The 12,603-nt window shown below is 33.7% G+C and overlaps 1 protein-coding gene across 2 annotated transcripts in view; it reads left to right on the forward strand.

The window, feature by feature from the left end:
- LOC129225931 (uncharacterized) overlaps positions 1-7,135 on the forward strand; it is a 114,592-nt gene extending 107,457 nt beyond the window's left edge. For both annotated transcript variants that reach the window (XM_054860472.1, XM_054860473.1), the window contains exons 4-5: positions 3,386-3,493; positions 6,058-7,135. In XM_054860472.1, coding sequence (XP_054716447.1) covers positions 3,386-3,493; positions 6,058-6,135 — 186 coding nt within the window. In that variant the 3' untranslated portion in view covers positions 6,136-7,135. The remainder of the gene's footprint in view (positions 1-3,385; positions 3,494-6,057) is intronic.
- Positions 7,136-12,603: the final 5,468 nt, after the last annotated feature.

Here is a 12,603-nt window from a genome sequence, read left to right on the forward strand (position 1 = left end):
GCAGATTGCCAAATTACATACAATCCGCTGTCAAACAGTAACTCACAGTATAACCAATTAATTACTAACTATAAAAAATGTTTTGGTTGATTGTTTATGGTTGAGCTTTATGAGTTTCTTTGAATAATGTGACTGTATCTTACTTAAACGTGTATGAAATCATTCTAATGTTAGTCCTTTGCATACTGCAACATTTAACTGAAAAATGAATACAGTGAAATCTCGATACAATGAATACCAATAAAACGAATTATCCGTTTCAACGAAATAAACTTTCAGTCCCGATTTAGTTTCCATTACCTTGGTTGAATTCCATTGCAATGAAATTCCCGTTACAACGAACAAACTTAGCGGTCATTTGAAGTTCGCTGTAACCGGATTATACTGTATTTACTTTCAGACCCGTTTTTTCAAATTTTTTCGCTGGGACGGAGGGGGTTCAAGGGGTACATAAGTACCTTTTGTATCGAAAACGAACAAAAACTACTCCCATATATCTGTATAAAAGTACACTCATTTCTCAAAGTCAGGGGGGAAATTGCTCCCTCCTGACCCTCCCCTGACCCCTTAATAGCGTGCCTGCTTGCCTTTATAAAAAACAGTGCAAAACGTATTTTGATTTAAAAATTACAATTCTTTCATTTGAATAACATACTTGTTTACAGAGTGCTAAACTAACTGTCATGATTCAATGTTACACCCCCGACTTCACCACTTACATTGCAAAAAATAACCTTACAAAATAAGGGTTAAAATTGTAACCTCTATGTGATAAAGGTTCGTGAATCATTCTTACGAAAGTGATTTAATAATGGGAGACATAAACTCTGCTCTATCTGGAGATATTTTTTAATGAACCTCACCACTAAATGATTTGTTTTCTTCGCTCACGTCCTCCTGTCTTGATTTAAGGCACCAGAGAACAAACTTTATGTGAGCTTTTACGAAACTCTGACAAAATACGATTGACTTCAGTTTTGATTTAATTTCCATCTCGGATCCACGCGACTAATTCGTGCATTAAATTACTCGTAAAAGCTATTGTTTTCTTTCATGAGTTTTCCGATTGCGTCACAGCTCAAAACCCAAGTTGCAGATGCAAACAATGGATTCTGCAACACCAAGTACAACCGCCGTTACGAGCTTTTGGTGGAAAATAATCACGTAATCTGCATTGAATATGCGTACAAAATGCAAGTTTATCGCACTCCAAGCTTTTTTACTGGCTCTTGAAAGTCTACTAAGTGCCTTTGTTTGTGGAAAAAGATCGATTTTTTTTAAATATGTGTATTAATCATTAGCCGTATGTTTTTGGCTATGAACGCGTATGTATCTTCGTGAATTTACGTTATACAGTCAACATTCTATAGAACGACCTCCTATTACTGCGACCCTTCCGTTATAGCGACCGATATATGCAGTCCCGTTTCCTGTTCCATTGATGCAATGTTATTTTACCAAACTGAACCGTTCCTTCCAATATAACGTACAAAACTAAGTTTCAGTTTTTGTATTATCCTCAGGACTAACTATTCTAAAACTAATACTTAAAACTTTTATGGGTCTAAAGGTAAAACATTTCCATTGAAAAGAATTATCTGCTGGTATAGGGTCAAAGAATTGATGAACACCGCACACAAATGGTAGACATCAAAAATTATATTTTTTTGAAAAAGCCTAAGAAACGGAAAGCTTCTACAATAATTGCAGCATAAAATCTTCAAAAAGAGAAAGAAACTAACAAAAATTTTTACAAGTTATTTTTAGTTTCTTGATTTTGCTTAAAAACAATGCATAATTATGCGAGATTATTCATGCATTTTTAAAAGTGAGTTAATAATACACAATACGTTATAACGACCTCTCATTACAGCGACCAATTTTGTTTTGACGACAGGGGTTGTTATAACGAGAGGCGAATGTATCAACTTGATGGAGAAAAATGTTTGTGTGGGCAACTAATATTTCATGGTGAAATTTTTCTTTTCGAAATATATCAAATGTGGGGCACAGATGAAATTTCAACATTTGAATTTCAATACTATGCTGCTGGAACTTGACCGATTTTATCCTTTTATTAGCTGCTTTAGTGATTATAATAACAAAAACAGATCTGTTTCTGACAGAGCGGGATGGAGGAAACTGATTGAGACGGTCTTGGCTTGCCCTAGGTTGTAGAAGTGATTATAATGCTAAAATTTTCTTATGCCGTTCATGACTTCCTAACGTTAAATTATTATCAGGGCTTTAAAAAATGAATTTAATTATTTAGTTTGGACAATTTGTATTACTTTTAAGTAAGAATGTTTTATCATATTTGAGAGCTCGCTTTTTTTTTTTCTTTAAATGAAATTCCCAAAGAAACGCTTTGAAAGTCTCCATGCAGCCCAGATCTACGTACAAGCAGACCCCTCAAAGTATTGGGGCCCATAGGATCTAGGAGCCCACGGCACATAGTGGAATATAAATCTAGTAAACAGGGACCCCGCTGACTTTTCCGAGAAGGGGGGGGGGCAACATTTATAGATTCCGGCCTGTTTTCATGGTGTTCTTAATATGTCATTGTCTATCATAGCCACGTTACTTATTCATTTAAGTAAACCAGTAAATGAATTTTTAATGTTTTTTATTTCTTCCTTTTACAAAAATGGAAGTATTGTATTCGCGAAAAAAATTTCACACAAAAATCGACCTTAATTTTCTTTTTACTCACCCCCCCCCCCTCGAATGTTGAGGGTTTTTTTTTTTCCCCGACTCGACCACACGTAGAACTCTATGAACGTATAGACACGCAAAATATCCATTTTGAAGATTTCCGAGTTAATTATGACGAGTTTTCTCGCGACGTCTGTATGTGCGGATGTGTGTATGTATGCCGCATAACTAAAGAACTTTATGTCCTAGAATGTTGAAATTAAGTACGTAGACTTGTAGTGGGGTCTAGTTGTGCACCTCCCTCTTTGGTTGCATTCGGGTATTTCTAAAGGGGTCTTATGCACCCTTTTGGGAGGAAATCATTGTTAATTTCGATGTAAACTCAAGTGGTGTTATAATTTGGCGGAAACTTGGCGATATAGCGCCAGTATTTTGTTCGCCAAGTTTTGTCTCCAACTTGGCGACAAATTTGGCATTTTTTTAAAAATCTGATTTTAATTTGGCCACTGTTGGTAATATTTAGAGAATAAACTATTGAATCATATTAAAAATGCCAATAATGGGGAAATGGCATTAAATTGGAGTAAAAGGAAGTCATGTGATGTTTCACATGACTTCAGGTCGTTTCAGCTCGTTCATCTTACATATTGATATTTTAGATACTATAAGAAATTTATAATGTATGTCCATTATTATTTTTCCTATACCGTGTTTCTTCTTTGCCTTTCAGTTTGTCCTGTATCATCTGGTCTCTGCATCGTTATATTTGTCGTCTGGACTGTCGGTTGTGATCTTGGGCTACCAAAGGAGATATGAAAAATATTATATAACTGCTGGGGTAAGTGTAAACTGTATTCAACATTCCACTTCCAGTTGATGCCTAGTTTTTAAATTTTGCCAACATTGATGTGTGCACAAATGTTTAGTAGTATGCTTTTTTTCTGTTCACAAAAATGTGTCAATCAACAACGCAATTTAAGTTAAAAAAGACTTTTGTAAATAACGTAAGTGCTTTCTTTGAGCTAAAAATCGTTTGTTAATAATAAAATTCCTCTTTTTGAGTTTAATGAGAATTTTTTCACTAACAAAGTTTCTTTCTATGAGCTAAAAACATTTTCTAAAGAACAATTTTTTCTATGAGTTAAATACTTTTTTGTCAACCACGCAATTTATTTCTATGAGTTAAAGAGACTTTTATAAATAACGTAAGTGTTTTCTCTGAGCTGAAAAATCGTTTGTCAATAATAAAATTCCTTTTTATGAGTTTAATGAGAATTTTTTCACTTACATAGTTTCTTTCTATGAACTAAAAAAGATTTATATTAATAACGAAATTTATTTCTATGTGTTAGAAATACTTTTTTATTTTGTGAGTAGGGAAATTTCTTCCTATGGGTTCAAATGAGACTTTTATCAGTATCGCAACTTCTTTCTATTAGTTGAAAAGACCTTTGTCAAAAACGTAATTTATTTCTATAAGTTAGAAATACTTTTTTGTCAATATTATATTTTTTTACTATAAGTTAAAATTATACTTTTTCAATGTCGTAATTTCTTTTTATTTATCAACAACGTAATTTCTTTGTATGAACTATGAAATACTTTTTGGTCAGTAGCATAACTTCTTATTATGAGTTAATTGGCAAAAGATACTTTGCCAATAACGTAATTTCTTCCTATGAGTTAAAAGTAAAACCTCTAAAGTTGATCACCCTTGTAAGTTGATCGACCACCTATCTAAGTTGACCGCTTTTTCAGCACGGAATTATCCCTTATCATATTAATCAATCTCTGTAAGTTGACCACTAAATTAGTGCACCGCAGATGGTCAACTTACACAGGTTTCACTGTACTTTGGGTCCATTCATTAATTACGTAAGGATGATTTTGGGAATTTTTGTCCCCCCTCCCCAATGTAAGGGTATATAAGATTTTCACCCCCCTCCCCCCTATTCTTATAGATTCGATTTCGTTTTTCAAAATGTAGTTAGAAAAAGGATCAGTTACACTAAAATTCCGAGTTTGACGTGAATCAAAGGTTTTTATTTTTTAACAAAAAAGTTATATTATTCTATTGCTCTAGTTGACGTCTTGGTTTGTCCACGTTATCTAATACTTTAAGTACTGTTACGCGCAGCGTAATTAAATACGCTACGCGTAGCATAAACAAACATTTCAATACAGTTCTTTGTCTAATGTACCTTACATCACTGGAATCGCAAAAAAATCACTATTATTAAATTATTTTTAAAATCTATACGTGTAAAGAAATATTTACTAAAAAGTTGAAATCTAGATTGAATGTTTTATCGACATTTTTTTTGTAAAGCGCTACTTATTAAAAATGAACATGCCATACATACCAGAGTGCATTTCGCTTATTATATTTATACTATTCATTCTTTGTAAAACAATTAAAAAACAGCTCATCCTAATACGTGTTTTAACTTCAGGACGCAAATCAAATATGAACCCTGCCAAACCGCTTCACCCCGTGATTTCTAATACAAAACATAGAATAGAAAAATATTACGTAAGAATCAGTTTGACCCCCGGTCCCTCCCAAAGTAACGGTATGTAGAGATTTTTCAAACCCCCCCTCCCCTTCGGGACCCTTACGTAATTAATAAGTGGCCCCTTTGTTCCAATAGCGTAATAGGCGTTTGTCAATGACACAATTACTTTCTTTGAGTTGAAAAAAACTTGTCAGTAACGTCTGTGTAATTCCTTTGTATGAGTATAAAAATATTTTTTGTCAATAATGTAATTTCTTTCTATGAATCAAAATGGACGTCATTTTCGTCTCCTGCTAGTTTTTTTGTCAATGACTTTCTAACTATCGAAAACGTACGTAATATCTTTCTATGAGTTATAAATATTTTTTTGCAAAGGCGTAATTTCTTACTATGAGTTTAAAAGAGGATTTTGTCAATTACACACTTACTTTCTTGGAGTTAAAAAAATCTTGTCAATAACGTAATTCCTTTATCTGAGTTCAAAAAGATTTTTGTCGATAAAGTAATTTCTTTCTATGAATCAAACTGACGTCATTTTCATCATTGCTTGTTTTTTATCAATGACTTTCTTAATTATCGAAAACGTACGTAATATCTTTCTATGAGTTGGAAATACATTTTTGCCAATGGCGTAATTTCTTACTATGAGTTTAAAAGAGGATTTTGTGTCAATGACATAATTACTTTCTTGGAGTTAAAAAAAAAACTTTTCAATAACATAATTCCATTATATGAGTTCAAAAATACTTTTGTGTTGATAATGTAATTTCTTTCTATGAATCAAAACTGACATCATTTTCATCTTTACTTGTTTCTTGTCAATGACGTGATTTCTTTTTCTGAGTTAAAAATGCTTCTTCAATAACGTAATTTCTTTCTATTCCAGGCCATCGGTATTGTGAATGCCATTCTTTACATCTTCAGCACTGGCCTGGGCTTGCGTGCACTTCAGGCTATCAAGTGAGAAGTGGCACGTATTTCCTGAGTTTCTACCCTGTACGGACGCGGATCAATCATACGACGAGCTTCTGCAAACCTGCCAAAAAACCAAATAAGAACTTTGATCTGTCGACGTCTACATCTTCACTAAAAGCACCCAGATCGTCTCGTCTTCAGTCTTAACTAGTTTCGCGACGATTTACTGTTGTAAAAGTCCTTTGGAAGATCTAATAGGAACATTAATCTGTCAACGTCTATATGTTCACTTAAAAAAAACTAGTTCGTCTTATCTTCATTCTTGAAAAAGTCTAGTTTCTTTTTGTAAACGTTGACTGATCCAATAGGAACTTTGATCTGTCAGCGTCCATCTTTGGTATTGCCTTCAGTCTTGATTAGTTTTTTCTCATGCGAGGGTTTCTTGTTGTAAGAGACTCCTTTGACAGATCAAATAAAAACTTCGATATGTTAACGTCTGTCTCTACATGTCCACTTAAAAAAAAAAAAAATAGATCGTCTTATTTTCTTCATTCGTGAAAAAAGTCTAGATTTTTAAGCGAACATATATACGTTGGCAGATCAATTCGATCTGTCAACGTCTATACGTTCACTTAAAAAAACTAGATCGTCGTGTCTTCATTCTTAAACTAATACAAGTTTTTTAAGTGGACATATAGACGTTGACAGATTAAATAAGAACTTTGATCTGTCAACGTCTACATGTTCACTAAAGACACCCAAATCGTCTCGTCTTCAGTCTTAAATAGTTTCGCGACGATTTCCTGTTGTAAAAGAGTCCTCTGGAAGATCGAATAAGAACTTTAATCTGCCTACGTCTATATGTTCACTAAAAAAAAAACTAGATTGTATTATTATCTTCATTCATGAAATAAGTGTAGATTTTTAAGAAAACATATAGACGTTGGCAGATCGATTCGATCTGTCAACGTCTATACGTTCACTTAAAAAAACTAGATCGTCGTGTCTTCATTCTTAAACTAATATTAGTTTTTTAAGTGGACATATAGTAGACACAGAAGTTCACAGATTAAATAAAAACTTTAATCTTTCAACGTCTATATGTTCACTAAAGACACCCAAATCGTCTCATCTTCAGTCTTAACTAGTTTCGCGACGATTTTCTGTTGTAAAAGAGTCCTTTGGAAGATCTAATAGGAACTTTAATCTGCCAACGTCTATATTTTCACTTAAAAAAAACTAGATCGTCTTATTATCTTCATTCATGAAATAAGTCTAGGTTTTTAAGTGAACATATAGACGTTGGCAGATCAATTCGATCTGTCAACGTCTATACGTTCACTTAAAAAACTAAATCGTCGTGTCTATTCTTAAACTAATATTAGTTTTTTAAGTGAACTTATAGAAGTTGACAGATTAAATAAAAACTTTAATCTTTCAACGTCTACATGTTCACTAAAGACACCCAAATCGTCTCATCTTCAGTCTTAACTAGTTTCGCGACGATTTCCTGTTGTAAAAGAGTCCTTTGGAAGATCTAATAGGAACTTTAATCTGTCAACGGCTAGATGTTCACATAAAAAAAAACTAGATCGTCTTATCTTCATTCTTGAAAAAGTCTAGTTTCTTTTTGTAAACGTTGACTGATCAAATATGGACTTTGATCTGTCAGCCACCATCTTTGGTATTGCCTTCAGTCTTGATTAGTTTTTTTTCTCGTGTGAAGGCTTCTTGTTGTAAGAGACTCATCTGACAAGTGGTTGTACGTGTTATAAGATTTGAGAGAATTTGTATGTTTCCTCCAGATTTGCTTACTGTTATGTTTTGAAATTCATTAAGTTTTTTGCTATATTATGAATGGTATCAATTTGTTGCATTTTTCCATGTTCAATGTTTGAAATCTTTAATTTTGATCGTTGTAGCCGCTTTTCACTGTGTAATTTAGTCAAGATATGTTATTTTTATGTTTTTTTGTTTATTCTATGTAACGGCAGTTAGTTCACTTTATTTAAGCTTTTAATGACTTACATAGTTGTGCTTTTTATACGGTCGATATGTGAGAATATGTGAACCAGCTATTGTATTTTATTCGTTTTCAATTTTAATGTGTTGAATTATTTTGAAATAATTTTACTGTAACGACATTGAATATACTGTTCAAATCGTTTTTCAGAAATAAATGCAATTCAATTGTTTAAAAGGCACTTTATTTGTATATATTTCCATCCATTCTGTATTTTAAAAACAATTTGGATTGTTCAGTAAATTACCGCACAATAGCCAGGGCTAAAGCAGATGTACATGAAATACACCGCCAGCTCAGTCATTTCCAGCCGAGGACTACAGTTTCGTGCTTATTAGCACGCATGAGCTCGGCATAGGAAAGTGATTGAGCTGGAGATGGAAAACCTCTTAAGGAAGCCAAGAGTGCCAAACAAACTGGTAGCTAATATAGAATTAGCGCAGACCAGTCGAGTGACCGAAGCAATGATTCGGTTCAACTCGAGGATTGAAGGCAAGGCATGGTATATTCAGTAAATTACCGGGGGGCCCAATATTTACAGTTAGTTCAGTAAATGACTATTGGGTCGGTAATTTACTTGGATCTTAAATTAGAATGAAAGAAATACTATCATTCGAAATTTCTTCGAACCAATCTGCAAACTTTGCCGGGCTTAAAGAAACAAACTGAAAATTTCAGCGAAATCGGACGGGTAGTTCTCGAATTTTGCGCGTTCTAACACACATACGCTTTTTGGAGACTTCATTTTATACTATGTAGACAAGTTTTATAAAGAACCACTTCATGACAATAACTCAATTTTGACAAAAAGTGCAGATACGACATTTGTGCTTAGCACGGCGGAACACTGCTCGTTCAAAACAGAAAAGAAGAAAGGAGGCGTACACCGAATGTTTTTTAAAGGGAAAACAATATCTGTTGGATAGATGAAGTGTTCATGCAAAGCGTGAAATGGTTTTTGCTTTACTGTGAAATTAAAAAAAAGGGGGTTGAGTTGATTTTGATACCTCATACTTAATTTGATCCATAATGAAATGAAAAACCTATAATGTAATCCAAAACTTATTTGGATAGAACTCAATACTGCCGCGGGAAAACAAAGAGCAATAACTGCACATTTTTCATTTTTTTTGCATTTTTGACATCTATTGTACGTTAGCTTTATAGTACAAGCTTCAAAAAGCATGAAATTTATGCATTAAATAGATGAAACTAATGACACAACGTTTAAAAGCATAAATAAAAGATTGGAAAGTTTAAAATGCAAACCTGTTTCAGAGGCAACAGCCTCCTTCCTCAGTGCAAAGCAAGCAAATGGGATGATGCGCAGTGTTGGGCATTAATCAATTATTTTTTCAATTGCCTTGTTAATTGATTAAAAAAGTAATTGCAATTAAATCAATTGCGATTAAATTAATTGCAATTAAACTATCAATTGCCCTTTGCAATTAATTTAATTGGATTAATGTACGTTAATCGTTTCTCACAATTAAAATAATTGCAATTATTTTTAAAATTGTTTTATGAAAAAATTAAAACTCAAAATTAACTTTATGTATCAGTAGGTACAGCGCAGGGTAAAGAGTCAGAAGTATTATTTAATTTCGTATTTTCATTCAGTGCTGATTGCTTGCTCGCCGAGTGAACTAGTCTCGTCTAGACTAGCTTTTTCCACACGTAAATGTTTGTGTTTCAATTAAGTGTTTTAAGTTCGTGTAAGTCATTGTTTTAGTTTAACGCATAACAGGGGAGGTGAGGTCTCAGAGATCAACCACTCAAAAAAAAAAAAAAAAAAAAAAAAATTAATCATGTACATAAGATACATTTCTGAAATTTCTCTCAGATGTTATTTAGACTTTTATTAGTAAAAAAAATTAGGAAAAAAAAGTTTTTTAATTTTTATTTGAAATATACCTTCTCTGAGGAAATTCCGCTGGAGCCATAAGATGATTTGAGAAAAGTCATTTGCTGCAGTAAATAATTTATTGCTCGTAATAAAGTTACGAGCAATAAATTATTTACTGCAGCATATTATTTACTGTTACTTATTACTAATTATTTACTGTTGAGCATTGATCTTTTATTACTTGCTAACATGTGTATTTAAATAGATAATAATATGGTACTCATTCAGCGTCCACGTCCCAGGTAGACCTGTCGCTTGTACAGTTTATTACACAAAACCAGTAATTTTTTTTAAGAATTAGTTTTAATTAAAAATTTACAAAACAAATGAGAATTGTAATTGTAGCAAACTACAATTAACAATTAATTGTTAACTGTAGTAAACTACAATTAACAATTAATCGTTAATTGTAATTTTCCACAAATACAATGGATCAATTGTTAGTTGTTGTGGTTACGGTTACTAATTAATCAATTGTTAATCGTTAATTGTTCATGAAATTAAAATTTGCCCAACTCTGGATGATGGAACACGGTCGTGGGAGAGTTTAAATACAAAAAAAAGGGGGGGGGGAGTATTGGCTTGAGAGAGTAGCATTGGGGAGTGCAAGCATTGGGAGAGAATAATCTTGCTTATATGGTTTCCGCTGAAGAGAAAGTGCGAAAAAAACGTCCAATTTCAAAATTTCTCCCTTGTTAGTATATTGAATCCAACACGCATTTCTTCAAAATATCTCGAAAACTCATTTCTGCAGATACTGCCGTTTTCCTGCCCACGGCAGTATAAACTAGAGCAGCTGTTATTATGGTCGACTAGGAACTCGTTGACTGCAATGAAAGATAATGCGTATGAAAGTTGAAAAAAAAAATTGTCTAAGATCAACTGTGTGGTTGCGTGTGAGACGTATGGTTGACAGTGGCGATTTTCAAGGTTTTAAGATTCAGAACATTTTCGAGCAGATCACTCAAAGACTAACGTTACTTTAAATAACTTAAAATTGCACTTTTTAAGCTTTAATTTCAAAAAAAAAAAAAAAAAAAAAATCTCATGGAATAACCCTAAACATACTCCATCCTTCAAGTTTCCCCCCCCCCCCCCCAAGTTCGAAAATATTTTAAAAGTGCGTTATTAAGACTGAAGCTTCGTATATTTTTTCTAGGAAAAGGCCTCCTTCTACCCTTACATAAATAAACTTTTCTTAAAATTGCACTTGTAAGAACTCCATTTTGAAAGAATTCCGTTAGCCTCTAAATATGCCTATCAAGTCAACTAAAGGAGATTATTAAATTAAGTATTAAGGACCTCATCAGTTTCGGAAATATTACTGGGGAAAGCTTCCTAACCATTTCCTCCTTAAATCAGCCAAAGATTGCTTCAAAATGCAAACACTGATTTATTTACATGAAACGATATGTTGAAATGTAATCCTGAGGATACAAGTTAACTTAGCGGATAGCTGCTCTTTCATGTAAAAGCTATAGCTACGCCCGTGTCTTTTGCAATACCTGTTGCTAGCGTTGAGACAGCGATTATAAATATCGATACATCGAGGAAAAAAGCATCGATAATATGAAACATAATCGTTCATTCTAGAATAAAATTTAGTCACACCTAGCTCGAACATTCTTTTCAAACATACTTATGTGTTATTCCTATTCCATCGTGAGTTCGTTTTCATAGAATAGTCCTCGACGCCGCATTGCAGTCATCTCTCAATGATAAATTATCATTTACTTAAAGTTCCAAATGATTTGTGTGCCTGATATTGCATTGTACTCTCAATAATAACTAATATTTCTTTGGGAAGAAACGTCGCAGTAAATTACCATATTTATTTTTGATTATCGTGAAACGTAGTCTTTGCTATTTTCATCTTAGAAAGAAAGTTCGATGTAATGATGCGAATGGTAGAGAAAATTGAGAAAACGTGTTTGTAGTTGATCAAAACAATGAAAATACAAAAACCTTTTATTCATGTATTTAAAGAAGGCACGAGCCTTACTTTTCAAAACAACTTTACTGAGTGAGACTTCCAGGATTTATCGCAAAATTCAAGTCATAATTAATTTTTGTATTTATATAGAAACTAAACAGCTTCACATACATGGAGGACTGCGTAGAAAGAACCTTGCCTATAGACACACACAGGAAAGATTTACATCAAGAAGAATATAACACTAACGGCATCGGTGGGAATCGAACCCACTACCTCCGGCTAAAAAGACAAAGCCTCTTCCCCACAGACACGGAAGTCCATCATCATTAATATGTTGCTCAATTTCCTTTACATTTTGAGACTCCAAATCTCACTTTACTTCGCATCTGCAACACCTTCTTCCCATTTGTGCCGATGCGATGGCGCACCCACTCAAAAGCCACGGACCCTCCCCCCCCCCTGAATGAGATCAAAACCCTTCTAAAATTACCCGCTCCCCGACCCCCCAACAAAAAAATAAATAAATTCAATGGCGCATTCTGCTCCCTGGACTCTTCCTCGTGGGTACCCTCGCCTTCTTCTGTGTTAAGGGGCGTGTACTGGGGTGGGGGGAGGGACACCTGTTGACGCAGGCCCGAGCCTGAAGGGGCCC

Source organism: Uloborus diversus, chromosome 7 (genome assembly GCF_026930045.1).
Source record: "Uloborus diversus isolate 005 chromosome 7, Udiv.v.3.1, whole genome shotgun sequence".
Classification (NCBI taxonomy): Eukaryota; Metazoa; Arthropoda; class Arachnida; order Araneae; family Uloboridae; genus Uloborus; species Uloborus diversus.